Genomic DNA, 26,488 nt, shown 5'->3' with positions numbered 1-26,488 from the left:
CTGAGTATGGGTGTTTGCTGTTTATTAAAAAAATAATTTACAACAATATAAACGTGGTTTTAAATTAAATACTCTTGGAAAGTTAAGATTAATAAAGTAAAAAACAAAATTATAAGTAGCTAGCAAAAGATATTTTTTATTATGAATTTTTCAAAATAATTTTTTTTTTAATTTTTATTAAAAACAAATTAATTTGACATCATTCTGTGTAATTTTTTTGTAGGCAGTTTTTTGAAACTAGATAATCTATTTATATATACATTTAATAACAATTTAAAATAAGCAATGGATTCAATAAAGAGTTTATTGGGAAATAATGAACAACCCAAAGAAGATCAATCTGTTTGGGAAGAGATCAACAATCAATGTTCGTTATCTTGGACTCAAAGACTGATTGGTTTCGGTATTAGTGCAGGTTTAGGTTTATTCTTTTCATTTTTAGTAAATATCATCATCATCATGTAGTTTTGATGTTTAACTAGTTATTGATCTAAATGATGATAGCTAGGTTAGATAGATAGATTAAGATTAGTTACTAACTTTATTGAATCAAATTTGATGATCATCATTCTATCTTTTTTTTTGTAGGCATTTTTGTTCTTGGCATCACCAACATCATTTGCATTTCTATATACAGTCGGTAATATATGTATGCTTCTAGCAACAGGTTTTATTGTGGGTCCAGTGAAACAATTCAAGAATATGATGCAACCAACACGTGCAATCTGTGCTATCGTTTTTGTATTATCGATGATTCTTACTTTAGTTGCTGTTTTCTCTGTAAGTGATGATTATCATTATTATAGAGATCTACCTACAATCATGTTGCATAACTAACAAACTAACTATTTATTCAATTATAATTTTAGGGATGGAGTTTTATTTTAATCATCTTTTTAATTATTTTCCAAGTTTGTGCATTGTTATACTATATATTTTCATACATTCCATACGGAAGAGAATGTCTAAGAGGTATCTGTGGCTCTGTTGTTTCCGTTTAAATATAATAATATCGACAATAATCAACAACAATAATAATATCAACAACCAAAGTAATATTATATATTATAACAATACTATAATACCATTAAAACTATATATATATATAATCTAATTTTTTTTAAATATCATATCATTGTTTTTATAATATTATAATTATTATTTTATTGTTTTGATGTTGATGATGATGATGATGATGATTGTTGTTGTTGTTGTTGGGTATCATTATCATTCTTCAATGTATTTAATTCTTGTTCGAGTGATTTCAATTGTTCGTCGAGAGTTTTGTTGGATGCGTCGATCTTTTGTGCGGTTTCCAATGAGTTGGCAATGTGTTCGTTGTATTCTGCTTCCTCACGTGACTTTGTCTTGAGGTCGTACTCGTCTCCCGAGAGAATGTACTCGAGGGCCTCACGGTTCTTTAGCATACCATCACGCTCAAAGAAGAACAATTGGTCAGACTCTAACAAGAGGAATGGTGTACCGTCGGGATTGAAGCTTGAAGGCTTGATATCTTCAATGGGAACCTTTAAGACACGAGCATTCGGTGCATACTGAACGATATAAATAAAATTTTCACCTTTCTTATAGTAGAGTCTAATGACAAAGTTGGACATCATCATCTTTCCGATAAAGTAGAATGATGTACTCCATGCAACTAACATCATACCAAACATTGTATATTTAATCTTTAATTGTTTTGTTTTGGTGTGTAGATAGGTTTTAGTTGAGTGAAATCTATCTATTGTGAAAAGTTACTAATCACTTATAAACAAACATACCTCTGATCCTTTCAAAAGGAATCCAATGGGTACTACAGAAGTCAATGCAATTTGACCACCAAAGAGTAATTTTAGATTCTTAAAGATTGCTTCTCTCTTTGAGTAGAAAACTACTTCGTAACCTTTGTCGGTGAAATCTTTGTGTGAAGCTGGCATATCTTTAACAATGTACTTTTGAATGATCTTGTTTCTATCTGGTTTTGCTGATGTGTTGTCGGTTGTCTTTTGTTCGGTATTATTATTATTATTTGGTGTCTCTGTAGTGGATTTACAGTATGATCTTATTCCATTGTTATTGAGAATGTTATTATAGTTTAATCTATTATTGTTTAAAGTGGTTGATGATAATGATCTTCTAATTAAAATGTTACCGGATGTCGCAGTTGAACGTCCAGCTCTTGCACTATTTAAAACTACATTTGCAACCAATTGATTGGTTCTACAAATTGATCTATTCAACATTATTAATATCTCTAATTAAGTTTTTTTTCAAAAAATACATGTGCACAATGAAGTAATCAATCAGTCGACCGACAACCAATCACACGAAAAACAAATTAATAAAAATCTTTTTTTTTTTTTAATCAATTTTTATGTCTGTAAATATATTAATAGTTTTAATATATAATCCTCAAAAGAAACATACAGTGTTTGTTATCTTGGTTAAAATCTACAATCAATTATTGTAGCGAAAAAAAAAAAGTATTCATTTGAATAAATATTTGTTTGTATTTAATTTAACTTGTTAAATTTGCAATTTGAATTTGGGGTTTGGCATTGCTGTGATAGGATATCGCCGATTTCCATGATCTTTCTGAACTCGTTGACTGTAACGTTGAATGCACCGAGTGGACGACCATCATCAAGACTCTGGGTGGCAGTGATAAGTCTAGAGTCACTCCAGCCACACGAGCTAGAACCGAATAGATCCTGACAGGTTTGTGGAGAGGCATCAATGATTGGCATACCTGCATCTTGTTCAACATAACTATGATATCAATTCAATTAGTATTTTTCTTTTTCTTTTTTTTTTTTTTTTTTTTGGTACTTTGAGAATCAAATATTCTAAACACTTACATATTAGGACCTGAATCAATAGTAACAACCTTTACACAGGTTCCATAGAATTCATTTCCATCTACATATAATTTCTCAGAAGCTGAGTTTGTACTACCACTTCCAGATCCCGATCCTGATCCCGATCCTGAGCCAGAGCCAGATCCCGAACCAGAACCTGAAGATCCACTTGAACTCGATCCCGAGCCTGAACCTGAGGATCCACTTGATCCTGATCCTGAAGATCCACTGGAGCCAGATCCAGATCCAGAGCCTGAACTTGAAGTTGTTGAGCTCGATCCTGATGAACTCGAACCTGATGAGCTAGATCCAGATGTTGAACCACCTCCACCAGCGCAAATAGTTAAATAAACACCACAACCAAATCTAATATTTCATCAAGATGTAAATTAATAAAACGATTGAAAGTAGAATGTTAAAGTACTTACCTTTGTGAATCAGCACTAAAGTATGTTACAGAGGAACAAGAAGGTCCACAAGCAGTGGTTTCATCACAGAAACTTGTTAGATAGTATTGATTGTTCGATGGAATACTACAGCACATATCACCGTAACACGGTTTGCTGCAGCTGTATCCATAAGCAACAACTACAATTGTTGCTAAGAAAACAAGAGATAATTTGTTAAACATTGTTTATATTTTTGTTAATGATAATTGAAAAAAAAGATTCAGCTTATTTATTTTAAGATTGGATGAATGCCAGGATAAAAATTTTTATAAAAATATCCAAAAATTTAAATAAAATCTTTTGCCGAACTCTATAATCTGATTATTCCCATCAAATCCCTACAAAACCGATACTTTGGATTTTTATTTTTTCTCTTTTTTTTTTTGTTTTCATCTGGTTGACTGTTGGCATCAGACCAAACCTTAAAAATAAGTGAACCATCTTAAAAAAAAAAAAATCGGTCTTGTAAGATAATGCATATAGACTACTAAAGATGAATCCCAGTTAACTTTTATAACCCCTATTTATAAATAATGGGGAATTGTATTAAATTAATAATAGTTGATTATTCAATTGAAAGTTCTCTTTTTGGTGGCTTTGAACTCTCAAAGCTTCGGCAACATAATATATGATGAATTATGCAATGTAGGTTCGGTTATTAGCTCCACTATTTTAAATAGTTGAAGGATTCTGATTTTATCTGTATACAAATATTAAAAATTGTTAGAAAATAAAATAATAACAATATTTGTAAAAAAATTAATCTTGAGATATAATAAATGTTTTGATAATAACGTTAACCAACAAATTTTAATATCTTGATGAATGCGTTGGTTGATGAATTTAATTAACACACCACTTTTTAAATCATGTTTATTAAATTGTTTAAGTTTGTGTGAAGATAATTATTTAAAGCTCATGGTCTTTGGGGGTATTTTAAAGAAATAATAAAAAATTGCTAAAATGGTGTTGTTGTTGATTTTTTATTTTAAATTGAATGTTAAATTTAACACACAGAATGATGGTTAATTGCCAAACACATACATTATTGGGGAGTTACTTCCACTTCATTCATACCTATTATTATTATGTTATGTTTTGTTTTGTTTCACAATGAATGAACATGTCAAATTTTATACTACCAAACATGTTGTTAGTTACTACTACTACTAAAAAGCAACCAACCCATTAACTTTAATATATTTAATTTTAATTAATGTATTAAATAAAATATCAATGGTTTAAAGCTTTTTAATTTAAATTCTTATTTCCTTCTTTCAAATCAAATATACTACTAATATTCATTCACAGAGATATAGAAATAGAAAGAGAGAATGAGGGAAGATTTACAATATCAATTATTAAACCAATTTAATGGGTAAGTTTGGTTTTAGTTTTTTTATGACAATAAACAAAAATAAATAAAATTACTAATAGAAATGAAAAATGAAGGTTTAATTTTAAAACAATTAGATTTCATGATTTAGATATTAAACTTAAACATAGAAACAATGGGATGATGGATCAGGTTGTGGAGGAGTCAACACCTTCGAGCCAGTATCCAAATATCAGTTCATTCGATGAAAATGATCCATCTAGTTCAAATATAGTTATGGGCCAATTCTTGAAGGATAATATAATTAGAGGTCAAACAATTCTGGAAATTGGTTCAGGTAGTGGTATCTGTGGTCTCTATGCTGCCAAACTTGGTGCAAATGTTATTCTTACAGAGAAAGAGATCGAGGGAATTCACCTACTCAATGAGAATATAAAACTCAATGAATGTACTCTTTCGAGTGTTGCCATTGGATTATCGCCAGTAATGGGTATTCATAGCTTACCTAGTTTTATAAATTTGATTAGTAGACCATTCGATATCATAATGGCATCTGATTTAATGTAAGTTTTTTTAATAATATTAAATCTAAAACGATTAGCTTACTTTGCTTTGCTTTGATCTTTTAATATAGACAATCATCGTTTAGTGTTGAAAGTATATTACAAATGTTTTCTTTTGTGTCGGCAATATTAAAATCACAATATCATTCAAACACATCAAGTAGTTCCTATTTTCTAATGAGTTACAACTGTGAGACTACCAGTGAACTGACCATCCGTAAAACCATAGAAATAGCTGACAGATTCGGTTTGAAATCAGAGAGAATCATCAACATGAACAATGACAACAACACTATATCCTCTACCTCTACAACACCTTTAGGTCAACTTTGGAAGTTTGAACCAAAAGTTTATATTATTTAATCTATTTTTTTATCTTTTACTTTCTTTCTTTCTTTCTTTCTTTCTTATTGTAAATATAACCTTTCTTTCTCTTTTTATAAAAATGTATATAAATAATATATATCTTAAGATAATATTTATTTAAGATGTTTGAACAATATTGTAGTTTAAAGAAGACCTGTTCCTTGTCATTTACATCTTTTTACCCTTACCTCTTTTAACATTATATTGATTGATTAGCTTATTGATAAATTTGTTTTGTTCTGGTTGCTTTTGTAGTTGTGGAGGTAATGACGATATAGCATAATCCAGTGTAGATCCTTCATGGCAATCCAATACATGAATATCGGCACCATTTTCGATCAACCAATCAGTCATCTCTTCATCCAATCTCATACACGACAAATGTAATAATGACTCTCCCATTTCATCTTTAAGTTTCAAATTGACATCTCCACCATGTTCAACTAATAATTTAACAATCTAAATAAAAATATATCCATAAGTATTGTATCCTATTCCTATTGATAATATTACATACATCTAAATCTCTATGAATTATTGCAAGATGTAATGGTGTCATTACTCTATACTAAAAATATAAATTAATACAATTGATTTTATTCTTCAATAGAATGTATGTGATCAACTTACATATTCCCATCCGTTTGTTCTTGGATTATCTTGTATGTTTACAGATGCACCATGTTTAAGAAGCAATTTGATGATATCATAGGAATGACCTTTCTCTATTGCTTTAAAGATTGGTGTCCTTCTCTCGGTTGTCTCTTGGTTGACCTTGGCACCAGCCTCTAAGAGTGACTCGATGATTTCTATGTTTGGATAGCGATGATCGATTGCCAGATGTAGTGCAGACAGTCTGACAAACTGCTTTTTATCACGTGCATTCACATCGACACCTTCGGACAAGAGCAAACGCACCGTCTCTAAATGACCTTGTCCAACAGCAATGTGTAGCGGAGTAACGCCAAACTTGTCGGAAACGATGACACTCGTCGTTGTCTGGCTGTCATTGTTGTTGTTGTTGTTTCTCAACTGCTTTCTCTGATCGATAAGCTTCTTGATGAACCAACTGTGTTGTTGGTAGAGTGCAGCCCAATGCAACAAATCCCATGACATCAACTTTGTCTGATTAGCAGTGATCTCATTCACCGCCGATTGATACAACAAAAGTATTGCCGATTCATCAATATGATCATTATTTTCTTTGATCATCTTTTTAATATCATTTTCATTTAAATTTGATTTATAATTAATAGAACTATTATTATTATTATTACTACTATTGTTATTACTATTATTATTATTATTGTTAAATAAAGATGTTGAACAATATCTTTTTTCAGATATCAGATTATTTTGACTATTGATTAAAGTGTATCTGTTTGATTGTATCAAATTTGTGTTTTGTAATCTATAACTACTACTAATACTATATAAAGACAATACTCCACTACTACTATGTGATGTAGTGGCAGTAGTAGTATACCTAAAGAGAGGTTTGAATGATTTGAAAATATATCTACCACTCATAGCTATGAAACTATATAAACAAATCAGATTTCATGAAATAGATTTCTACAGTTTCATTTTGTTTTTTATTTTTTTAATAATAATCCCTAAAAAAAGATATTATTATTAAAATCATCAGAAATTCATTGTTATTGTTTAAATTGGTTTGATTAACTTTTTATTTGTTATAAATAAAAATGATAAACTAGTTTTGTTTGGTTTTGTTGTTTTTTTTTTTTTTTTAAGATGGAGATGTAAGATTAACACATTGTTGGCACTCCAACAACCTGTGTCGATTCCTCCATCTTAAGTGACTCATTGCTGCTTGGGGAAAAAAGATTGAATTCTAAATGATTGATTATTGTTGTTTTTAAAAATGATATGTTTTTAATTTAAAATATTGTAATACTTGGTCAGGTTTACAATTGGTATTTAAAATGAAGAAAAAAAAAAAAAGTAAGTGTAGTGCTCTGTGTATGTTATTATAGTAGTTCTCTTGAGTGATGGGTAGGCTAAATAATGGTACAATCTACGAGTGTGAAGCTTAATTCAAAAAGGGTATGTATGCATGTATGCTTGATTTTTTTAATAGTTTACAATGTTTTTTTGATGTTCTTATGCTATTTATTCGCTAATTGGTTTTTCCGAAGGTTGTTTTTGTTGTTCTTTTGCTTCGTGTTGTCCTTTTGCCCAATCTGCGCTATCGAAAAACTTCTTATCCTATATATCATATATTTAGTTGAATTATTGTAGGTAATTGAAAAGTTAGTTAAAACAACAATAACCTGTCAACAAAATGATATGTTCATACCTTTTTAGCAAGTAATTGAGATTGTTTTGGTAATCTTCCGTATTTCTCATACAATCTCTTCTCGTCTGCAGACATATTATCGAAATTGGGTGGCTATAAAAGGAAATATATGTTAAAACATTGAGTAAATAAGACTATATATCGTTTGTTTGTTTGTTTATCTTTTAATCTATTGCTTACCTTTTCTTCAGTAGATGTCATTTTTTATGTATTATATGTATATGTATAAATAATTATTGATATTAATTGGACTATTCAACAAAATTTTTTTTAAAAAAAATCGGTGAACTGAACTGAATTGTTATTAAATCCAACAACAAAACTTGTACTTTTTTTATTGTAAAATTTGTATTGCCAAAAAAAAAAAAAGTTGAAAAATAAAATAAAATTAAGATTTTTATATAAATATTGTAAAAAATAAGAATGAATAAGATGGATGAATTGAATAGATGTGGATAATAATAATAATAATATATTTAATACTATTTCTGTGCTTTAATTAATAATTTTTAAAAAAAAAAACAAATTTAAAAATGTGTTAAAAAAATAAATTTAAAAAAAAAAAGGATAAATTTAATTAACCTATTCTTATTTGTGTGTCTATAGAATGCAATAATAGAATGGTGTTGTTGTTTTTGCTGTTGGATGTTGGTTGTTGAGAAACAGTTGTTTGTTTTTATTTTAATTTATTTTTTTTCGTTGTATTTGAATTGAATTAATAGGGTTTTGAAGTTCAATCTCATTTGGATCACAGGTTGGATGGTTCGATTGAGAAGTATTAATTTATTTATATTAATCAAACATTGAAATTAAATTAATTGAAAAATATATTTTTGAACAAACCAAAAAAACTAAATTTAGAAACAAATGATTTTTTTTAATTTAATTTAATTAATTTTGTTTTTTTTTTTTTGAACCCATTAACTTTGTTTAATGTTTTGTTTCTTTTTATTATTTTCCATTTCCTGAGTAATATCCCTTATTCTTTAAATTAGAGTGTTGTTCAATCTTCATCATCTGAATTTGTGGCTGATTTTAGATATTTATTATTTTCATGATTTGTTTTAAATATAAGTTCCCAATAAAAAAAGAAATGGTGACTCAAAAAAAAAAAAACAGTTGAACTTTAAAAAATAAATTTACATTTACATCACCACCTACTTTTTTTTTTTAAAAAAAACTAAACTCTAACTTCTTTCTTTTTTTTTTTTGTTAACAAACAAAAAGTCAATATAATACCATACCATGCAAAGAGAAGAGGAAGAAGAAAACGATAATATAGAGAGTAATGGTAATAGTACTACTGCTCCCTCTACTTCTTCATGGTAAGATTAGTCTAAATTATATGTTTATTTTATAAATGATGATGAATGACTCATCTTTGTTATTATTATTATTATAATTATTATAATTATAGGGGATTTTGGGGTGGTCTTTCAAGTCTAAGTAGTAATCTATCGAGTACTTTGAATAACTTGAGCAATGTTGATATTGGTAGTCTCGGAAATCAGTTGGTGGAGTCCGTACAACAGATGAATATTGTAGAGACTATAAAGAAAACATCTGATCAAGTCGTCAATATCTACAAGGAAGATCTACAAGAGTTCTCGAAATCATTGTATCAAGACACTAGTACTGTAATAAACACTCAGTTGGACAATGTAAAGAATAATCTTGAGAATGCAGGTATATTAAATCAGTCAACTGGCGGTGGTGGTAACGCTAACGGTAGTGGCAGTGGTGTCTCACCTACTTCGCCGTCATCATTCGCAGACAGTGGAAACAGTCTAAAGACATCATCTACCAATCTTCTCATGAAAGGATTATCTTACCTTACATCCGACCCTTCAAACATCGAAGACTACGAACAATGGTCGAAATCATTTGGTCCACTAGAGAACTACAACAGTCAAATCAACACAATCCTCTCTGGAGATGATAATATAAAGTCACTCTACACTAAATATGGTAGCTATTCAAATCAATTAACAATTAACAATTAACAAAACAATCTAACTAACAAAACAAAACATTTAATTTTAATAATTAGTACCAAATGAAATAACTCATCAACAATTCTGGTTGAAATACTTTTATAAACAATATAAAGTACAGAAGGAAGAAGAGAGAAGAAAACTAATATTACAACGTATGTCATTAATTAGTTATACTTTTTTAAAACCTTTAAAAGAGGAAATATTCAATTCATATTAACATAATATATATCTAAAAAAAATATTATAGAAGTTTCAAAAGATGAGGAAATAGGATGGGGCGACGATGAAGAGATTGAGTTTGATAATGAATCAAATGAAATTCAAAATAATGATAATTTGACAACAACAACAACAACAACAACAAGTACTACTGCTATTACCAACTCAAATTTAGATAATAATGTTCAATTAGAAGATGATGATGATGATGAAGATGATATCATCATTAAAAATAGTAATAGTAATAACATTGATAATGTTGCTAATAATGAGTGTTTTGATAGTGACGAAGAATTAAATAGAGAGATTGAACTGAAATATTTAGAAGAAGAAGCAGAAAGACGTAAACAAAAAGAGGTAACTATCACTTTTTCATAAATAACATGATTGATTGAAGATGATGATGATTTTGTTGTTATTGTCATTATCTTGTTCTCAATTCAAACAATTCATAAAAAAAAAAGTAAAAGTAAGAATATATTATTTACATTTATATCTTTTTTAAAATAATATTTTTTAGGAGAGACTAAATAGTTCAACAACTACCTTACCTCAAGTACCTACTGGTGAAGGTAATGAAAATGAAGATGAGGGTGATATTAATTTAGAAGAACAAACCACCACTACATCGGTTACTACTATTATTAATAACGAGGAGGATGATATTGATAATAATAATGATAATAATAATTCAGTTGTTCAATCTAATCAAAAGATTGATATTACCACATCATCATTTGAACCAACCACAAATACATCATCATCATCACCACCACCACCAACAACATCAACAACTATCACTACTTCTACACCTACAGTTACGACCACTCCAGTTACACCATCAAAGAATGCCAGTGCATTATTGGAAGATGATGATGAAGAAGTATTTGATTGGGAGTAGAACGAAATCAAGTAGGAATAATACTAAATAACAAATAATAGTAGTACCCACGTCGAGCATATATATATATATATCGATTAATCAATTAATTAAAAAACAACAAGTTTTAATTAGTGGTGATTAAGTTAATGTAAATAAATAAAAAAATATATATTATTTTTGTTGTGTGTGTGTTAATTCAAATTTATACTTTTTATTATTTATATATAAAATAGCGGTGGTGAAAGTGTATAAGAGTGTCATTGATATGCTTGATTTAAAAGTAAAAGTAGTTTCCAATAGAATTCAATCAATTTCTTAAAGGGGGTTTCAAGTTGTTTTTGAACATATACAATAACTTATTTAATTGATAATATCTTAAAATTTACCAAATTCAGTAGTAAAAGAATAAAACACATACCCACCAACCACCACTTGACCAGACAATTGGCATCTTTGATACTACACTTATTAATGGATTAACGAATGAATGGAGAGTATAATCTACTTGAATCTATCAACCAACCATCACCTTCAATTTCAATATCTGTAAACATTTGTTAATTATTGATTTTATCTTATGTTTGTTTTTTTTAATAGCAATCATTAATTAAATTATAAAATAAATATATAATATAATATATTTATAAAAAGAACTTAATTATTTATTTATTATATTTATTTATTTTAAAAACAATTATGTTACCATTAAATTGTTCAATTGATAATATTTGTGGAAAGCATGGTATATGTAAAGATGGAATTTGTGAATGTATAGCATATTGGGATGGAAACTATTGCGAGACTCCATTCAAAGATGAATTGGGAAATGTTTTTTTATTCTGGCGTTGTATATTCTTGGTGCTCTATGGTTGTACTTTTCTTTTCTTGTTATATAAATTATTATTCTATTTTATTAAAATCCATCCAATTCTCTCATTGAAATCAATTTGTTTTATAATATTACTATCCAATACATTTTGTAAGTATGATTATTACTTTTAAAAAATTAAATTAACTTTTAATAAATTTTATCGGAAATCAATATTATAGTTAGAATTTTATATTTATCTTTGGACCCAATGGTCCAAACCTATTTAATTCCACCTACAATAACACAATTACTCGGTGGACTATCATTATACTTTGTTTTTACAGCATATTTATTAGTATTATTACATTGGTAAGTATATTGATTTCAAATTCCAGTATTAAAAATTATTTACTTTTTTTGTATAAAAACAATTATAGGATAAGTGTTTATCACCATGTATTTTCAACAAGATGTCATAAGATTCTTATTCCCGCTACAAAAAGAGTATTTATAGTTGTTAATACTATTTGGTTGTTGGCAGAGCTGACTGCAAGAATTCTTTATGGACTAGAACAATCGAATATCTTGAAATTAGATAGTGGACTTGAACTCATCGATTTGTTGTATGGAATCTATATTGTAGTGGTTGGATTCGTATTTTCATTCTTTTTCATGGTGTACGGATCACTCATATTCGTTAGGATCAGAGATGCACAATTCGAAAAGAAAACAAAAGAAAAAGTATTTACAAAAGTAAGTAATAATAGTTTAATAGGTGATGATAAAATTATTTTATTAAACTTTCTAATAAATTAAAATTACATTAAAAAAAAAAAAACAAATTATAAAGTTAACATTTATAGTTACAATCTTGTCATGGACATTCCTAGTTGCTACAATATCAGTGATACTGATTGTCGTATTCAATGGACAAAAGACACCGTTCGGTGCAATTTTCTCCATGAGTGCCCAGTTTATTTTCGAAATTGTATTGATCATAGAGATGTTCTATATTCTTAAAAGGCAAGAGATGAAATAAAATTATATTCATTCCTTATTACTTTACATCTCTATAGTTTGTGGTGGGTTGTGTTGGTTTTAAATATTCTGTTGATTTAGTTGTTTTGATTTATCATTTGGGAAGTGACGATTTCTTTTCTGTTTGATTTGATTTGATTTGATTTGATTGTTGTTGATATAGTTGGATGATGTTGTTTGTCTGTCTGTCTGTCTGTCTGCTAGCTAGCTACTTTTTCTTTAGATAACATTTTCTTTAGAAAGTATCGGAATCAGTATCATCGGCGTCGTCGTCATCCGAAGAGAAATCAGTGTGAGGATTGTTATTGTTGATATTAATGATTGTATCTGGATTGCCTGTTGTTATAGTTGTTGTGTTGTTGGTAAAGTTTGTGTTGTTTGTGGTGATGGCTGACGATTGTTCTGATATCTCGGTGGAGATGTTTGGTGAAGCAGCGCCACCAGCATGACTGTCGGATGTCTGAGAGGTGAGCTGTCCAGGTGAACTATTGATATTGATGGTCGGTTGTGTATGTACAGATGATTGTGGTGGTGACGAAAGTGAAGTCGATGAAAATGGTGAAAGTGATTGATTTGCATTTGCTGGATTCTGAATGATAATATCAATCTATTTTGTTTTGTTTAAAGTGTTTGATTGATTGCAAAAGTTAATTATCATTTATAAATGATCTTTAAACACTTAATAAACATCGTTTTACTTACCTTTAAATAACCATTATTCATTGGATTAACCCATGAAATACCTTTATTATAATAAACAGTATCGTTTTGTTCTTGAAGGAATCTACTAATTTTCTCTACACTCTATTATCATTATTATTATTATTATTATTATTATTTTTGTACCAAATGATAAGTAAGTAAGTAAGTATTTAGTTGGCCAATTATAATGTTATCTATTTATATAGCAGACTTACAGATGTATATTTATCTTTATACCATAGATATGAAGTGAAGAATGTTAAACAACCTATGCATTCCTCTAAAACATTTCTTCCGTCGATAGTCTCTGCTTTCTCCAACCAAGTATTTATCTTATCTATTGTATGTTCAAATTCATTTTGTGATACCTAATTATAAAGTGTTTATTAATTTATAAATTAGATTATAAATGATTGAAATCGGTCAATCAATGATGACAGCAGCATACTTTTCCATTCAATTCATTTGGTAACTCTCTATAGAATTTAGTGATACAATCACGATAGTCTCTTTCAATCGATATCGTTTGAAATGGCGCTGACAGATTATGTGCTGTTGCCATTATTATAATACAAATAGATATCTACCTATCTTAGTTTATGTAAATTTTATTTAAAAAAGTAAAATAATAATAACAATTTTAAAAAATTTTTTAAAAAAAAAATACAAAAATCCTAACCGACTGATTCATACAGTATTATAATTCATTAAAGTGTAATAAAGATTTCAAATTTATTGATAGAATATATATTCTTGATTGCTTGCCAACAATCGGGTGTTAAAGATAATCAAGTTACCTATTTAATAATCCGTTTAAATGAATCTACTTTATATTTACATTGTTGTAGATTTTGCTTTTGACAGCCGATATAGGAATATCTACTTTAACCTTTAAAAGAAAGGTATATTGATCAGAACTTAATGCAAACCATTATTGCTCTAATTCAGAATAAAATCCCTTTTATAAATATTTTTAAAAATAAATTTTATAAATCCTTTTTAAATATATTTATTAAACCATTCTGAAAAGTCATGCAATAAATTAAATAAAAATAAAACTTTTATATTAATAAAAAATAAAAACAACACAAAATGATTAGTCACTCAAAATTTATCTGATTGTTATTTTTTTTTATACACACTTATTATTAAGTACTTACTTTTTTATTTTATTTGTTTACCCAAAAATTATAATTTAATATAAAAAGGTTAGAATGAGTGGATTCTTAAATGATTTAAATGATGTTCAAAGACAGGGTTTAGATTCTTTCAGGTCAAAGTTGGATGAAACCCTATCAAAGATCAGAGAGGAACTTGGCTATCCAGAGGAAAAAACATTGGTTCTCTGGACAGTGAATCTAGAGCAAAACTCAACTAACAGAGATATTGTTTTGCTCAAGTTTCTGAGAGCCAGAGATTTCAAGTTGGATGCTGCCATCTCGATGTTCCAGGCGTGTCTGAAATGGCGAAAGGAGTTTGGTGTCGACAACATCTTGACCGAGCAATTCCCAGAGTACTACGAGAAGATCGGTGAGATCTACCGTGCCGACAAAGACGGACGTCCTCTCATGTTCAACTACTACTGCAACATCGACGTCGACACTGTCTTTAAGGACGGAGTCGACCAGTTCCTCCGTTGGAAAGTCGCACAGATGGAACGATCGATTCAACTGCTCTCAGAGACATCCGGTGGATTCCGTGCGTATGACCGCGAATCTATTGTGGTAGTTCACGACTACAAGGACGTGTCGATGCTCAGCATGGACAAGCGCACCAAACAGGCGTCGAAAGCAACGATCGCGCTCCTGCAAGACAACTATCCCGAGATGTTGGCGCGCAAATTCTTTATCAATGTCCCATGGTTTTTCGAGCGTCTCTACGCGTTCTTTAGTTCGTTCACCAACGATCGCACCAGAAAGAAGTTCATCATCTGCAGCAACAAGACGTATCGTCGTGAGTTGCTTCAGTTTATCGACGCCGACTCTCTGCCTGCGCGCTACGGTGGTATCGCAAGTGTCGACGACGCCAAAGTTGAAATGGCCACCGTCAAGCCAAAGGAATATCACCAGGTGGCACTAGGTGAATTGCCATCGGATCAACTCATCGAGTGGGAATACATTGTAGAAACCAACGATATCTCATTTGGTATCGTCAAGTCGGCAGATGGAAAAGTAATCACATCTCCGCTCTCTGCCAATCAATTTGTAGTTCCACTCTCTCAACATGAATACAATGCAGGATCGTTTAGAATTGAAGAACCCGGCTACTATACTGCTATTTTCAACAACACCTATTCATTCATGAACAAAAAAGTTGTTCACTTTACAATTAAGAGTAAACCAAATAATAATAATAATAATAATAATAATAATTCGACAACCACTGTTACAACTTCAATTTCAGCAGCAACAACAACAACTACTACTGAAGAACCTACAACAACAACAACAACTAATACTACTACAACAGACGATAATCTACCAAATGAAAACAAAGAAATTGTAGAACAACCAACAACAGTTGAAGAAGTTCCAAAAGAATCAACAGAAGAGCAGATAGATGAATAAAAATTATAAAAGTAAAAAATTAAAATATTTTCAATTTTTGGAACCAAAATAGTTGTAGCTTTGTCGGTTAACTCAAAAAAAAAAAATATTACAATTGCGCAGTAAGTGGACTTTAAAAGTATGATGAGTTTTAAAAGAGATATTGGAAATATTGAATGTTTATATTATAAGACAATAAAGTAATAAAATTACACAAAAAAAATGATAATTTAAAAAGTTTCATTTTATTTATATTCATTAATTTGCAATTATAATCAATCTCTATGGATGTAGAACCTATTATGAGGAAAAAAGAAAATAGTTAGTATTTAAATTTTTTAGGTTTTGAGAGGAAATAAAATATAATATAGTGAGGAGATAAAATATAAATATATAGTGATAGCTATTAAAGGTTCATATGGTGATGCAAAATAGTCAACAGATCAACTTTCTGAAGGTCGTAAATGCATTAATCATCACAATTAATTACTATGAAAATATGAGTTGGTGATTTGTTATGATACACTACCATTTGGCACAGACGAATGAAAAAAAAAGTTACCAACTTTCATTGTTTTTATAACGATCAAATGCTTTAACAAAAAAATAAAAAAATCAAAAAATAAAAAATACAAAATAAACCTATTAAAAAAAAAGTAAAGTTTTTTTTTGGAGTATCCGAAGTTCTTTGAATACAAGAATCAAAAAATAAATAAAAAAACAAATAATAAATAAATAAAATAATAGAAAAATCAAAAATCATACAATCAAGATATATTACCACAACTAGTTAATTTCGTTTGTGATCACACAAAACACCAAGACATATAACATATTTCAAAAAAAAACAAAAAAAAAAACACACAAAGATTAGTATATTTTAAATAACTATTTGTATATTCAAGTGTAGATCGATCGAACATAGAGAATAATCTATATAGACCGATAGTATTTAGGATAGGATGACAATCAATAAAGGTTATGATATGATATTGGGTGATTCTAACCCTGATACTCGTACTCTGACAGATGGATCTTTGTTTCATGGATACTTTCATAAATATGGTGATATTTGGTTGGCTATAACTTTTTGGTGTACAGTAAGCTGTACACTGACCTACCTTTTATCTGGTTTCATCGCATCGATCATCTTAAGACGTTCAAAGCTCTCTCCTTTCATCCCGATATTCACTGCTGTCTTTGGTGTTGCAATAGGTATCAGTTTCGGTGGTATATCAGGTATGTTTTATCATTATAATCATCATAATTATTTCACACAATGAATACCAACAAACCTATATATAAAACTATACTAACTTAGATAATAACACTATATTATAATATAACAAAGCTACCATTATAGCAGCAATATATAGATCAGCTTCATTTCTTTTAGAATGGTATTTCGGTGTTGCATGGGGAGTAGGGTTGACAATACTTCATGTAATATTAGCTTTTACACTGAGGTTATTACAAGTGTAAACTATACAAATTATATGTTCTGTTCTATTTTAGACTGATGGATTCAGAATGAATGCGACCAAAGCTGGTAAATCACCAAAAAAAAAAATAAGAAAAAAAAAAAAAAAAGAAAAATGCTTCCATGCAACTCCAGTTCCTTGTTCGTTTTGATGACAAAATTTGGTGTTTTTAATTTTTCAATTAATTGTCACTTTCTCATAATCATAATAATTATCTATATATCGTATTATACAGTCAATCGAAACAAACAATGACAGTTACAGTTGAACAATTAGAGAATACCTTGAAATCAGGATTCCCAGACTCAAACATAGTATGTAATAACTGATTATTATAATATAAAAAGTTTTTAGATATTAATATTGTTTACTATTCATTCATTAATAGATTGTAGAAGATGTATCGGGTGGATGTGGAGCAAAGTTTTCAATTGTAATTGGTTCAGATAAATTTGAAGGTGTGTCTCTTTTGGAGAGACATCGTATGGCAAACGATGTCATTGGCGAACTAATGAAAGACATCCACGCTATAAACTTCAAGACATGGACAAAGAAACAATACGAAGAAAAGATGAAACAATAAGAGATAGTAGTAATAATATATAACTTTCATGAAAGAAATTAAACAAATAAAAAGTAACCTGTATAAATTGATGATCATTTTTGTAAAAAAAAAAAGGAGAAAAGAAAGAGATGAATAAGAAAAGTGAATAGTTATTTTTTTTTTTTTAAATGATATATTTAGTTTAACGAGATAAGAAAGAAGAAGAATAATTGTTGACAATGATGTTGTTGTTTTAAATTTAACTTTAATTTAATTTAATTAATCAATAATTGTAGACGATGATGTCTTTGATTGTTCTTCTTCATTCCAACCTTAAGAGCCATGACATTTTGACGATGACGTATCTTTTGATCAATCTCTTGGGTAGATCTAGTGACTTCGTGCCATCCGAGTGTCTTGTATTGATTGATGATCTTGGCAATCGATGATTGTCTGACATTTGCAACTTGGTAATGTTGTTTGTAGTAAACTGCATAGTCACGATGTCCAATTACTGTACCATCCGGTAGAATCATTTCACCCTCTGTAATAACAAGATTACTATAATTAAAAATAAATAAATAAAAAGAATAAATAAACAAACAAACATGTTAATTAATCTTTAGAATATAATGATATATATAATAAAAAAAAATGATAACATACTCTTTAAGTTCATCATCTGGATTAGAACGATCTTTGTAACTGTTAGTAAAGTCATAGAATTCAATGTATTCATCAGAGTTTTCTTCGGTGTCGTAGTTCATCTTGCAATGAGAGAGATCGATCATGTGACGTTGTACGGCTTCCAAACTGTGAAGTGCTCTACCCTTACCACTGCAATACAAACAAATATTACCAACTGCAATCTTATCGCTCATATATCTTAACAGTCCTGGTAAATCGACCAAGAAATCAATATCAGGGATGAAGAAACTATGTTGTTTTGCCATATGATCTACATTTTCATCGAGTGTCGCACTAACATGTCTACAGAATAAACAATGTTCAAGTGGTAACTTTGGTGTATTCTTAATCTTTTCTTCAACCATCTTTTCTGCTTCTTCCAACTAGATTAAATTAATTTAAATGATAGTTGTGTTAACACAATAAAATAATAATAATAATATACAATCGATTGTATATTGTTGTTGTTGTTGTTGTTGTTGTTGTTGTTGATTACATACAGTTTCAGGTACTTTCTCAGGTACTTTCTCTTCCTTTGGCTTTCTAACTCTAATCTTCTCTGGTACACCAGCCTCTACATTTAATTTATGTTTCTTTGAGATTAAATGTTGATTATATGGTCCTTCAGATGAAAATTGTTTACTAGATAGATAGATAGTTGTAGAGAAAAAAAGAATAAATAAAAGAAGAATTAGGATTTGAATTGATAACTCATTATTATCACATTATTAAGATAACTTACTCGCAAATTCTACATTCATAGACAGTAGGATCTTTCTGTGTTTTCTCTTCTACTTTCAATGCCTCTAATTTCGAATTGAATGTCTGAAGTGTAACGGGTGGCAAATCCAATACCTTTCTCTTTAGATTGAATCTGTGCAACTCTGATTTATAGTGAACTCTTTGGTCCTCTGGATTATCAAACATGACACGACATGAGATACAAGTAAAAGTTTCTCCTACTTTCTCCATTTTTTATATATAGTTGTTTAGTTACAAGTTATTATTAATTATATAATAAATAAATATTTCTATTATTTGTGATTTATGATTTGGATTTGTTTGTAATGTATTATTATTATAATTTTTTTAAATTTTAAAACTAAAAAAAAAAACAAAAAGAATTAGAATGTTATTCTTTTTTTATAAAATTGAAACAACAATGGTAAAATTAGAAGAAAAAATATTGAAAAAATAATTTTCACTTATATTTGATGAAAATCGTCGTTTTCTTGAGATGGATTAAAAACGAAACATTATTATTGATGATTTTTAATATTATTATTTTATTTTTTTTGAACGAAGGAAAATTAACTTTTTTTTTGACAAAAAATAAAAAAAAATAAAAATAAAAAAAATCCATATTATTTATTTATTTTTATATTATCGATTATTATTATTATTATTTATTATTATTTTCATTAATAACAAACAAATTTATATAATAATAAATCAATCATATCATATCATCACTTCATCTTCACACTCACAAAACAAAAACAAAACCGATCGAATAAATATTTAAACGAGCGAACTTAAAACAAACAAACAAAACTACACTTTTGCATCAACCATCTAATCAAATTTGAATTCTACATTTAATAATAAGATTTCGAATACCTAGAGGGATTATCTTCTTTTTTTTTAATTATTAAATCAACCAATCAATCATATTGTTAAATAGTAAAACTACTTTTTTTTTCTTTATATAATAAACTTTTTAAAAACTTTTTTTTTTATATCATATATACACACATAGAGACACTAAAATATGGTATGTATCATTTTAGGAGGTTATTTAAATTCATATTACTTATATATTTCTTTGTGAATCAATCTATTTTGATATAATAATATGTTGATGATAATTAATAGGCTCAAGGAGATTATATTGAATTGCATCGAAAGAGATTCGGTAGACGTTTCGATCATTATGAAAAACTGCGTAAGAGAACATCTAGAGAGACACACAAGAAGAGTGCTTTGGCACAAAAGGTATATGGTATCAAGGCCAAGTTGCTGAATAAGAAGCGTTATTCAGAGAAGGCCGAGATGAAGAGAACCATTGCCATGCACCAAGAGCGTACCAACAAGAAGGCCACCGACGAGAAGGTCAAGGAAGGTGCCGTTCCAGGTTACCTGTTGGATCGTGAGGGTGTATCGCGTGCAAAGGTTCTCTCGAATATGGTGAAGGAGAAGCGTAAGGAGAAGGCCGGAAAGTGGGCCGTTCCACTGCCCAAGGTACGTGCCATCTCCGAGGACGAGATGTTCAAGGTCGTCAAGACCGGTAAGCGTCAAAAGAAAGCATGGAAGCGTATGGTTACTAAAGTTACATTTGTCGGTGAGGGATTCACTCGTAAGGCACCGAAATACGAGCGTTTCATCCGTCCGACCGGTCTGCGTTTCAAGAAGGCACACGTCACCCATCCAGAGTTGAAATCAACATTCTACCTCGATATTCTCGGTGTCAAGAAGAATCCACAGTCACCGACCTACACACAGCTCGGTGTCATCACCAAGGGTACCATCATCGAAGTCAACGTTTCCGATCTCGGTTTGGTAACACAAACCGGTAAAGTAGTTTGGGGTAAATTCGCACAGGTCACAAACAATCCAGAGAACGATGGTTGTATCAATGCACTATTACTTGTTTAAAAAATATAAATATATAACATAATAATAAATAATAATAAATAATAAACAAATTTATCTTTTTAAAGAAAAAAGAAACGTGTTAACCACTTTTATTTATTTATTTATTTATTTAATGTTTATAAAATTATTGATTATATGATCTTTTACTTCTTGATCATATACTTTTCTAATGAAAAAGATATGTTTATCTTCATTATCCTTTCGATTGTTTATGAGGAATTGCTCCAAGTCTGGTATTAGCACTTCGTAACGATTCTTGTGATCGCCTCTATTCCACATGGTGTGTCGTTTGATTGTACTTGATTGTAGTTGTGTTGAGATTACATTTTGACTGTGGTATGTTCTCTTGGTCTCTACGTCATTCATAAAGATTTGATTGGCTTGTTGGAAGTAGGTCTCATCTGGAATGACACTGAATTTCATTTGGAACATTCTTTCGATTGCTCTCATATCACTGATCATAAAGTGAACAAACTTGTAGGTCAGCATATGCCATTGTGTTCCATATCTAGCAATCGATCTATTATAATAATGATTACAACCATCAAGACCACATTCATATTTCTCAAACAGATGATGTGAAACATCATGATATTGAGTATCACTTTTCTCCATTAAAGATATCTATAAAAAAGATGATTGAATTGATATAATTAGAAAGAGTAATAATTAAAAAAATTACAGTTTATACTTACAGAATATCTTTCATCATAACTCTCATGATAGGATTGTATATAGCTGGTATTTAAATTCGTACAAAAGTATTGTTGAAGTCTTGATAGTGGTACAAGTGGCATATCATTCAAACTTAGGTTGATTACATGTGACCATTGGTAGGATGACTTTGGTTTTTCAGATTCATTCAATGCAGAGATTCTTTGGTTAACCATATCGAAAAGATGAGTATACGATGCAACCTCCATGTAAACCAAAGCAGGTGATCCCCAATTACCATGGAAAGTCTCTTCCATTAATTTAATATTATAAGGATATCCCAAAGGATTATCGGACATCTCATAGAAATTCATTAAAGCTTTTTCAAGTTTAATCTTTTCTTCTTTATTTTTATAATTATGATCCACTATATAATTTTTATTAGTAAAATATAATTAATTTAAAATTATTATTATTTTTAAAACTTACAATGAATTACATAATAATGCTTAGGTTTATATAAAATACTAAATAATGTTTCCAAAGAAGATATATTAATGTTGTGAATTAATAATGAAAATGCTAAGGGTGGTGAGAGGTTGTCATCTGTGCAACTGGATGGTGTTTCTATCTCTTCAATGAGATTCTGGTGTTTTGCAGTGTAAACATATTTGTGTCGGTTGGCAGATGATCCTTGAATCTTTGTGGTTTGGAAAATGTGATTAAGGTAGAGCAAATCGTTTCGTGTCCAAGGACCATAGTACTTGAGAATATTTTTCAGTTTTTGATTCTGAGTGAGTCCAGAGTGGTCTTCTAACTTCCAATTGCTGTTTTCTAAATCTGTTTTTGGTTGATTGTCTGTTCTATGTTTTGACCAGCAACAGAAATGTCCGACATATACCGATTCATCCCAAGCTTGTGTACACTTTGTATCGTTGTTTGTAAACTGACAGAATTTACCTCTAAAATGAGGAGGACAAATACAATGACCTTGAAAAGAAACACCTCCATTCTCACACAATTCCAATTTAGCTGAAATAACAAAACCAATTAAACATGAAATAATACAAAATAAAAATAATTTAAAAAAATACATTTCTTTTTAGTTAAATATATTTATTAATGAGAAAACCATATAAAATAATAATATATAAATATATAAAAAGGTAAAAAATAAAAGATTGTTTGTTTTCTATAGGAAATGAATATTGAAGTAAATGAAATATCTAATAAATAATTTAACAGTATTCCGTCAGTATTTTATTTTGTGATTTTATCAAATATCACAAAATTATAAAAAAAAGTCATAGAGATACTATATATACACACACCCACATATATAACACAGTGATCATTGTGAATATTTTTTTTTGATATTGAGATATATATTGTAGTGTTAACATTGAAATAAAATAGTGTGTTACAATTTACAAAATCCAAAGGTGAATTTTCCAGAATATTAATTACACAATTTGTAGTCTAAGGTTAATCTATTTATTAATTTTTTTTTGATCAAACAGGGAATAAACATGATTGAATATAAAAGTTGAAGAGTGTATTAAATTTAGGGTTAGTTAACTGGAATCATACATTCACTGACTTTCTACTGCTTTACCTATTTAATACTTCTATTATATTATTGTTCTTTTTTTCTTTTTTGAACTTCAATATTTTCAAGTATTTAATTCGAATTAATATTGAGTACTAGTATTTAATAAAAAAAAAAAAAAAAGAAAAGAAAAAAAAAAATAGTTATTTGATTTGTACACTTGACTATATTTATTTTTATAATACAAATCGCAAAGTTAAAGCATCTAGACCCTTGAAGATCTTTGTTGAAGGAAATGTTGGTCCATAGGTGAAACCAGGACGCTATTGTCAAACACTGATACACTGGAACTGATAAAGTCAGACTATGGTATCTAAATATGTTTTTATTTAGCATTTTCTGTTGTTCAGGATATTAGATATACCATCATTGACAAACTGTCTATTATTACTTGTAAATTGTCGAATCCATTATTGAATTTATTCGCTCTCATTTAACACATTAAGAAATGGATAAAAGACTAATAAATTTCTGGGTGATTGGTTATTATGTTCAAGACTTACTTCTATCTTTAGATTCTATCATGGTTTCAAGGATTGAGATGGTATAACTTTGAAATGTTGTATTATATAATAAAATAAATAAATATTGACAAACAAGAAACAATTTTTTTTTTCATAAAGTTTATTAATGATCATTTTTTGTGCACAAAAAAACGAACAAATTTTATAAAAACGAAAGTCTTGAATAATTTCAGTCGATTATCTTGGTAAATAAAATTACTAGAGATGGATAGTCAATCATTGGAATCAATTGGTTTACCAGATTGGATTATAAAGAACTTAAACGATCAAGGAATAGTAGAGTTGTTGGCAGTTCAAAATGAAATAGTACCATTCATCGCTCGAACCGAAGGACATGATATTTGTGTTTGCGCACCAACAGGTTCCGGTAAGACACTTGCATACGTCTTACCAATTGTACAGAAGCTTTATAATAGAGTAGTCAGAAGATTGCGTGTCATCTGTATCGTTCCAACACATGATCTAGTCACCCAAACAGAAGCTACATTCAAATCGATAACCAAAGGTACCGATCTAGTGGTTGAAACACTTGGATTAAGATCATTCGCATTGGAGCAATCATTAATTGTATCATCTCATTTCAATGATGAGTAAGTAGTTACTAAATCTATATATATATATATTAAGGTGTTTATTTCATTTTAGAATTCTAACAAACTTACTCATCTCTATATTGAATAATCTAGGAATAATAGTGTTACATATCAAAGTTTAGTTGATATAATCGTTTGTACACCTGGTAGACTTGTAGAGCATCTCAATGAAACACCCGGGTTTGACTTGCAGCATCTCACTTATTTAGTTATTGACGAAGCAGATAGATTATTGAGAGAGTCATTCCAATATTGGTTAGAGAAGGTTATGGATTCTTCGAGTGTATCAAAAGAAAGATTGATATCTATTGGTTCAAGAGGGTATGTATTAATTATTAATAGCTTACAATCTATAGATTTACTTTATTAATGTTCAAAATATTTAAATATATAGTGATATAAGTATAAGTGATTCAAAGTATAATAATACAAGTAGTGGTGGAAGTAGTAATTTCAGATCACACATAGATCATCTATCCTTTAAAGAGTCGAGAGTAATCAAGCTATTGCTATCTGCTACAATGAGTTACAATCCAGAGAAGATTTCATTGTTGAAATTGAATGCACCACTCTACTTCCAATCCAACAAGATATCGGAATTGAAATACACCATACCAGACACACTTAAAGAGAGTTATATTGCATGTCACTCTGATCAAAAACCATTGGCACTTATCAGTGTCATAGGTAATATATTTAAATCGAAACAACAACAACAAACAGATCAAAATGATAATATAGCAAGAATCATTTGCTTTACAAATTCAATTGATATCACACAACGTCTAAACACACTGCTAGGCTTCATCGGTGAGGTAGATGGTGTTAAATTGAAACCAGCTCAATATTCATCGTCAATCAACTCTATCGAACGTTCAAATTTATTAAAGTTATTTGCAAATGGTGATATTAATGTGTATGTTTATTACAACTCTCCATGATAGATAGAGAGATAGATATATTTTAAAGTAATATATATTAACAACATATGTTTATTATTATAAATACAGTTTAATATGTAGTGATATTTTAGCAAGAGGTATGGATCTTCCAAATGTAGATGCTGTTATTAATTATAATGCGCCACCATCGGCAGTGTTGTATGTACATAGAGTCGGTAGAACAGCTAGAGCAGGAAGAAAAGGTTCTGCATACACTATAGTTGCAAGAGAAGAAGTAAGTATTAACACACAAGAATATGATATACTTTTAGAGAGTGAGAGAAAGAGCATTTTATTAATTAGTTTTGTTATTTTAGAAATCATACTTTACAAATATGATAAAGAAAGCAGGAAGAACACAAAAGATGGATAAACTCACTTGGAAGAAAGAACAATATCAGAAATATACTAAATCATACAAGAATGCACTTAGTCAAACCAGAACAATCTATGCAAAGAGAAAAGCAAATCAAAAGTTATTTAAATCAATCAACAACCTCTCACAGTCCTCTGCATTGACAACAGAAGATAATCAATCTATAATAGTACAAGATTTAACGGAAATCAATAAAAAGAGACTACTTATTAATTTTGAATAATCAAATATTAAAAAATAACAATGTTACTATACTATTATTTCTTTTATTACATTTATTATACTATTACTACTACTACTATTATTATATATTATACATTGATTGATATATTTATA

General features: G+C 29.2%; 16 protein-coding genes across 16 annotated transcripts; 9 read left to right on the top strand and 7 right to left on the bottom strand.

Annotated features, from left to right (window-relative positions):
- Positions 1-285: 285 nt before the first annotated feature.
- Positions 286-1,001, top strand: PPL_03131 (Got1/Sft2-like family vesicle transport protein; the record flags this gene model as incomplete). Its single annotated transcript, XM_020574103.1, has 3 exons — positions 286-441; positions 589-780; positions 870-1,001. 3 exons carry the CDS (start codon positions 286-288, stop codon positions 999-1,001), a joined length of 480 nt encoding a protein of 159 aa, XP_020436175.1.
- Positions 1,002-1,163: 162 nt separating this feature from the next.
- On the bottom strand, positions 1,164-2,243 carry PPL_03130 (uncharacterized protein; the record flags this gene model as incomplete). Its single annotated transcript, XM_020574102.1, has 2 exons — positions 1,164-1,688; positions 1,782-2,243. 2 exons carry the CDS (start codon positions 2,241-2,243, stop codon positions 1,164-1,166), a joined length of 987 nt encoding a protein of 328 aa, XP_020436174.1.
- A 270-nt stretch (positions 2,244-2,513) lies between these two features.
- Positions 2,514-3,402, bottom strand: alyD-2 (lysozyme; the record flags this gene model as incomplete). The annotated part of the gene is made up of 3 exons (XM_020574101.1): positions 2,514-2,769; positions 2,859-3,224; positions 3,287-3,402. The coding sequence occupies 3 exons, from the start codon at positions 3,400-3,402 to the stop codon at positions 2,514-2,516; spliced, it is 738 nt and encodes a 245-aa protein (XP_020436173.1).
- Positions 3,403-3,938: 536 nt separating this feature from the next.
- Positions 3,939-5,569, top strand: PPL_03128 (uncharacterized protein; the record flags this gene model as incomplete). The annotated part of the gene is made up of 3 exons (XM_020574100.1): positions 3,939-3,952; positions 4,781-5,206; positions 5,278-5,569. The coding sequence occupies 3 exons, from the start codon at positions 3,939-3,941 to the stop codon at positions 5,567-5,569; spliced, it is 732 nt and encodes a 243-aa protein (XP_020436172.1).
- A 171-nt stretch (positions 5,570-5,740) lies between these two features.
- Positions 5,741-7,102, bottom strand: PPL_03127 (ankyrin repeat domain-containing protein; the record flags this gene model as incomplete). The annotated part of the gene is made up of 3 exons (XM_020574099.1): positions 5,741-6,031; positions 6,090-6,140; positions 6,203-7,102. 3 exons carry the CDS (start codon positions 7,100-7,102, stop codon positions 5,741-5,743), a joined length of 1,242 nt encoding a protein of 413 aa, XP_020436171.1.
- Positions 7,103-7,705: 603 nt separating this feature from the next.
- Positions 7,706-8,093, bottom strand: PPL_03126 (uncharacterized protein; the record flags this gene model as incomplete). Its single annotated transcript, XM_020574098.1, has 3 exons — positions 7,706-7,801; positions 7,893-7,985; positions 8,073-8,093. 3 exons carry the CDS (start codon positions 8,091-8,093, stop codon positions 7,706-7,708), a joined length of 210 nt encoding a protein of 69 aa, XP_020436170.1.
- A 1,044-nt stretch (positions 8,094-9,137) lies between these two features.
- PPL_03125 (uncharacterized protein) lies at positions 9,138-11,609 on the top strand (the record flags this gene model as incomplete). The annotated part of the gene is made up of 6 exons (XM_020574097.1): positions 9,138-9,217; positions 9,310-9,860; positions 9,943-10,041; positions 10,137-10,465; positions 10,629-10,991; positions 11,589-11,609. 6 exons carry the CDS (start codon positions 9,138-9,140, stop codon positions 11,607-11,609), a joined length of 1,443 nt encoding a protein of 480 aa, XP_020436169.1.
- Positions 11,610-11,687: 78 nt separating this feature from the next.
- PPL_03124 (calcium-binding EGF-like domain-containing protein) lies at positions 11,688-12,841 on the top strand (the record flags this gene model as incomplete). Its single annotated transcript, XM_020574096.1, has 4 exons — positions 11,688-11,838; positions 12,042-12,171; positions 12,240-12,555; positions 12,653-12,841. 4 exons carry the CDS (start codon positions 11,688-11,690, stop codon positions 12,839-12,841), a joined length of 786 nt encoding a protein of 261 aa, XP_020436168.1.
- A 234-nt stretch (positions 12,842-13,075) lies between these two features.
- Positions 13,076-14,104, bottom strand: PPL_03123 (ERF4 family protein; the record flags this gene model as incomplete). Its single annotated transcript, XM_020574095.1, has 4 exons — positions 13,076-13,429; positions 13,543-13,644; positions 13,758-13,910; positions 13,991-14,104. The coding sequence occupies 4 exons, from the start codon at positions 14,102-14,104 to the stop codon at positions 13,076-13,078; spliced, it is 723 nt and encodes a 240-aa protein (XP_020436167.1).
- A 652-nt stretch (positions 14,105-14,756) lies between these two features.
- Positions 14,757-16,109, top strand: PPL_03122 (CRAL-TRIO domain-containing protein; the record flags this gene model as incomplete). Its single annotated transcript, XM_020574094.1, has 1 exon — positions 14,757-16,109. The coding sequence occupies one exon, from the start codon at positions 14,757-14,759 to the stop codon at positions 16,107-16,109; it is 1,353 nt and encodes a 450-aa protein (XP_020436166.1).
- A 941-nt stretch (positions 16,110-17,050) lies between these two features.
- Positions 17,051-17,570, top strand: tmem170 (uncharacterized protein; the record flags this gene model as incomplete). The annotated part of the gene is made up of 2 exons (XM_020574093.1): positions 17,051-17,327; positions 17,440-17,570. The coding sequence occupies 2 exons, from the start codon at positions 17,051-17,053 to the stop codon at positions 17,568-17,570; spliced, it is 408 nt and encodes a 135-aa protein (XP_020436165.1).
- A 250-nt stretch (positions 17,571-17,820) lies between these two features.
- Positions 17,821-18,152, top strand: PPL_03120 (bolA family protein; the record flags this gene model as incomplete). The annotated part of the gene is made up of 2 exons (XM_020574092.1): positions 17,821-17,883; positions 17,958-18,152. The coding sequence occupies 2 exons, from the start codon at positions 17,821-17,823 to the stop codon at positions 18,150-18,152; spliced, it is 258 nt and encodes an 85-aa protein (XP_020436164.1).
- A 236-nt stretch (positions 18,153-18,388) lies between these two features.
- PPL_03119 (C2H2-type zinc finger protein) lies at positions 18,389-19,772 on the bottom strand (the record flags this gene model as incomplete). The annotated part of the gene is made up of 4 exons (XM_020574091.1): positions 18,389-18,674; positions 18,780-19,183; positions 19,301-19,442; positions 19,543-19,772. 4 exons carry the CDS (start codon positions 19,770-19,772, stop codon positions 18,389-18,391), a joined length of 1,062 nt encoding a protein of 353 aa, XP_020436163.1.
- A 799-nt stretch (positions 19,773-20,571) lies between these two features.
- Positions 20,572-21,455, top strand: PPL_03118 (NSA2 family ribosome biogenesis protein; the record flags this gene model as incomplete). The annotated part of the gene is made up of 2 exons (XM_020574090.1): positions 20,572-20,574; positions 20,676-21,455. 2 exons carry the CDS (start codon positions 20,572-20,574, stop codon positions 21,453-21,455), a joined length of 783 nt encoding a protein of 260 aa, XP_020436162.1.
- A 105-nt stretch (positions 21,456-21,560) lies between these two features.
- On the bottom strand, positions 21,561-23,205 carry gnt11 (GlcNAc transferase; the record flags this gene model as incomplete). Its single annotated transcript, XM_020574089.1, has 3 exons — positions 21,561-22,079; positions 22,151-22,536; positions 23,070-23,205. The coding sequence occupies 3 exons, from the start codon at positions 23,203-23,205 to the stop codon at positions 21,561-21,563; spliced, it is 1,041 nt and encodes a 346-aa protein (XP_020436161.1).
- Positions 23,206-24,166: 961 nt separating this feature from the next.
- ddx51 (putative RNA helicase) lies at positions 24,167-26,375 on the top strand (the record flags this gene model as incomplete). The annotated part of the gene is made up of 6 exons (XM_020574088.1): positions 24,167-24,262; positions 24,447-24,832; positions 24,929-25,156; positions 25,230-25,751; positions 25,846-26,011; positions 26,094-26,375. The coding sequence occupies 6 exons, from the start codon at positions 24,167-24,169 to the stop codon at positions 26,373-26,375; spliced, it is 1,680 nt and encodes a 559-aa protein (XP_020436160.1).
- Positions 26,376-26,488: the final 113 nt, after the last annotated feature.

The sequence above is a fragment of the Heterostelium album genome, assembly GCF_000004825.1.
Source record: "Heterostelium album PN500 unplaced genomic scaffold PPL_scaffold3, whole genome shotgun sequence".
In the NCBI taxonomy this organism is placed as follows: Eukaryota; Evosea; class Eumycetozoa; order Acytosteliales; family Acytosteliaceae; genus Heterostelium; species Heterostelium album.
This window is presented reverse-complemented; position numbering and strand designations above follow the sequence as displayed.